Source organism: Varanus komodoensis, unplaced genomic scaffold (genome assembly GCF_004798865.1).
Source record: "Varanus komodoensis strain SLA01 unplaced genomic scaffold, ASM479886v1 scaffold7_1, whole genome shotgun sequence".
NCBI lineage: Eukaryota > Metazoa > Chordata > Lepidosauria > Squamata > Varanidae > Varanus > Varanus komodoensis.
In genome coordinates, this window is record NW_025336479.1 from 9,596,764 (window position 1) to 9,600,326 (window position 3,563).

The following is a 3,563-nucleotide window of genomic DNA, read 5'->3' on the forward strand; positions in this document are numbered from 1 at the left end:
TGGTCTGCCAGTTTTAGCTCCCGCTCTCCTAACATGGGCAGAGGGATGTAAAGTTGCTCACCGACTGAGCCCAAAGTCACCCAGCAGTGCCTCTCCTGGGGATGGATCCATCCCGAAGCATACAGGAAAAAGAAGTGGGACTGGGGGGAGAATAGGAGTGAGCTCCTATTTCAGGCAGAGTGCGTTTCATTTGCTAGATCCGTGGAACAAAGGTGGGACCCTATCCTGCGGCACTGTCCTTTCCACCATACAGTGGAAAGGAGGCACGCTGCCTTCAGCGGTTGAAGAAGAAAGACATGACACTCTGGAGGATGTGGTACTTCTGCTTCTGGGGCAGCTTCTTGCGGATGATGGGGATCCAGACGAGGCCGCACACCAGCATCATGAGGCCCAGCGACAGGAAGGCCGGCCCGCACAGTTTAAAGGCCTCCTTGGTCGTGCTGTTGTCTCTGCTTTCCTTGGTCACGTTGCTTTTTTTGTCTGCAGTGAGGCAGGTCAGGCTGGTGATGGCCACGCCGAAGAGGAACACCGCACCACCCACGGACAGGACGATGACCGGCTTGTGGTACACGTCCCACTTGTTCAGCGGGGGAGCACTCCAGCCAGATTCGCTGCGCGAGCTGATACACAAGGTGCTGGCAGTTTGGCTGGGCAGCAAATCCTTGAACTCGGGGGACTTCTCTCTCTCCTCCATTTCTTTGGCTTGGGTTTCCATGGCTCTCGGTTTGGCAGGCTCACGGCATTAACACCTCTTGGGGAAAGCAACAAGAAGCAAAGGATCAGCTCAGACTGGATCTGCTGGGATAGGACACTATGATGAACAACCCACAGTTTACAACCCAACCACAAACCATGGGTTGTCTTCATGGATTCTTTAGGGTGAACAAGCAGCGCAGCTGGGTTCAGACAACATATTAGCCCATAGTTCAACAACAATCCACACTCATCCTGCACTCAATCCTTGAGAGTGGGTTATCATGTTGCGTGAATGCAGTCACTGTTAGCTGCTCTTAAAAGGCAAGATAAAAAAATACTCAGGTAAGTAAATGTCCATGTTCTGGAGGAATCACACACAAACACACGCACACATTACAAACAAGGCTGGAGAAGTAAAACTAAACAGGACACAACAACAAGAAAAGTCCAGTCTCCTGCAGGCACCGGAGCAAAGCGACGGGAGGCCTGGTATCCCCAGAGTCCCGCCTTTTCATACTTCTACCGGTTATTTCTGCCCTCCCTGTTACGCTTGGCTTGTTCAATAAATGATTACTCAAAGTGTCTGGCAACTGTCAGTTTTTATTGGTAGGCCATTAATCATGCCAAGAGGCATCTTACCAACACACCCCCTACAAACGGGGCCAGTGCAGCCAGCAGTTAACATGTGCTTGGCCTCCACATCTTTGTTCTGAAAACAAACCCACAAGCAGAAACCCCTGCACAGAAACACAGAACATAGAAACTGAGCAAGTCAGAAGGGTCCTCCTGGGCCATCTAGTCTGACCCCCGGCTCCAGCCAGCTCCACTCACAACGTGCCCACCATGTGCATGTCCAGCCTATCCTCGCACACCCTCACCGGCAGGTACCAAATGTACCAAATGCCCCCTTCGGCTGCAATGGGGCTAGGAGAAGGAACAGTCCAAAAGAGGAGAACGGCCCCTGCTTGCATAGGCTTTCTGGTGCTGCTCAGCTGAGCTGTGGGGCGGGAGCAGTGCTCCCAGCTTCCTGGCTCACCGCTTTCCCGCTCTTAGGAGGATCAGAAAAGCAGCAACTTTGGCAGTGATCACTGGGAAGCAGCAGATGCTTCCCCCCGCCCCAAACTCTGTGGGCAGGGAGGAGAGATGCATTCGCACGTGCATGAAGTGTGAGGACGCTTGTGCATGTGAGTGGGGCCCCTGGCCCCTGGGTGTGACCCTCAGCAACTGCAGTCCCTGGCCTGGCCAAGAAATGCTAGAGGGAGCTTTGAAAAAGCCCCTGCAGCCTGTGGCCTTGTTTTTAACTTCCTCGCTTGACAGTTTTCCCAGGGACACGCCAGACAGAGAGGCCTTGCCCTCCTCTCAGACAGTGCAGTGAGCCCTGAGCTTGGGTGGAAAGTGACGGATCGGTCTGTGCCATCAAAAGAAGCGCTTCCATAACAGGCGTTTACCGTGCAATGGGCTACCTCATACCCAGAATTCTGCATGGGGGAGGAGGATCCATCTGCAATCAGCCCATGATTTCCCACTGCTGTGTTTGTCCCTCCAACCCCCCCCCCCCCCCCCCCCGGTGCTTTGAGACAGAGGGATAGATCAGAAAGCGCCTGCAACAATTCTGCCTTTTGTTCTTTAGGGTTCAGTCCTACAGGTTCTGTGTATGTTGGAGAATGGCAGGCATCCAATGGAGGGTGGGAGAAATGTGGAGGCAAAGATGACCTTCAAGTTCCCCTTGCTCTGGAGCAGGAGGAAAAGAGGCTGCGGCGCTTCCAGGATGTGTCAGATCTTGATGGTGTCAGGCTCCTCTCCCACCGCCCCCTGGAATGTCCCACAGGCCCTTCTCTGGGGTCACTCTTGCGACCTCAGAGGAACCACAGCTCTGGTGCTGCATGGCAGGGAAAGAGGAGGGTCCAAGAGTAGATCTCAGACACGGGACTGGAGCGGTTTTTTGATCTTGCAGCTGGGAATCTGAGAAATTCTACGGTTCTCAAGATACTGTTCAGAGGCTGTAGGACTGCACTGCCCATTGATTTTCTGCAATGCGAAAATGGGGAAGAAGCGGTAGGGAAAACACAGGAGGGCTAAGAGTCGCAGGTGCCTGGATGCCTTTCAAACGTCTATGAACAAGGCAAGGCAATGGGTGGTCAAAGACTTGCCTGGAAGCACCTACTGCAAAGAAAAGTCTCAGTTTCGCTCCCTGTGCATTTCCATTTATGGATCCATTTCTTGGATTGCAAAGAAAGAGCTTTCCTATCTCTGAAAGCAGTACTGACATCTTCGTTGATCTATTTAGAATCTGGTTGTAAGGCTGAAATCTTCTTATTGCTGGTCGTTTTTTTCTGTTAGGTTACAAAGAACATTTTACTATGCTGGAAAAAATGCATTTTGAAATTGTGCAAGAGCTGTCTATTTTTATTTAAACAATGTGAAAGAGGGGCAAAACTGACACATGTTCTTAATTTCAGTGCTTCTTTCTTTGAAGAAATAGTGTTTGGAACCTTTTAAAATCAAGGTGTAAAAGAATTCTGCAGTTTTCTAGCCAGGTTATGAAACTGACCAGAAAATCAAGAGGAAAATTTGAAAGTGATTAGAAAAACCAAAGTGGCACTTATCCTACCCATATTGTGGAAATGACAAGAAAAAGACAGGATTTGCAACTGCATCATAACTGTCTTTACTCAGGAAATAGGGTGTAAAAGTGGTGCTGGGGAGTATTCACTTCAAAACTTCAAGAAAATGGTGGGCAGGTGGCCACCAGAAAGAAGAATGGACAACACTTGGTTATGCTGTGCCCTCTGGGTGAGATGGACACTCCCAGAACGCAATGCACCCTTTGACGTGTGGACAGTCAGTGGGAGTTCTGCTTTTGGCAA

At 50.7% G+C, this 3,563-nt stretch overlaps 1 protein-coding gene across 1 annotated transcript; it reads right to left on the reverse strand.

Annotated features, from left to right (window-relative positions):
* Positions 1–274: 274 nt before the first annotated feature.
* PIRT (phosphoinositide interacting regulator of transient receptor potential channels) lies at positions 275–715 on the reverse strand. The gene has a single exon (XM_044453726.1). It carries the CDS (start codon positions 713–715, stop codon positions 275–277), a length of 441 nt encoding a protein of 146 aa, XP_044309661.1.
* Between the last annotated feature and the right edge of the window lie 2,848 nt (positions 716–3,563).

Bases quoted from the DNA above. Each gene is read 5' to 3' on its own strand.
- PIRT (XM_044453726.1), bottom strand. From the start codon at position 715: ATGGAAACCCAAGCCAAAGAAATGGAGGAGAGAGAGAAGTCCCCCGAG.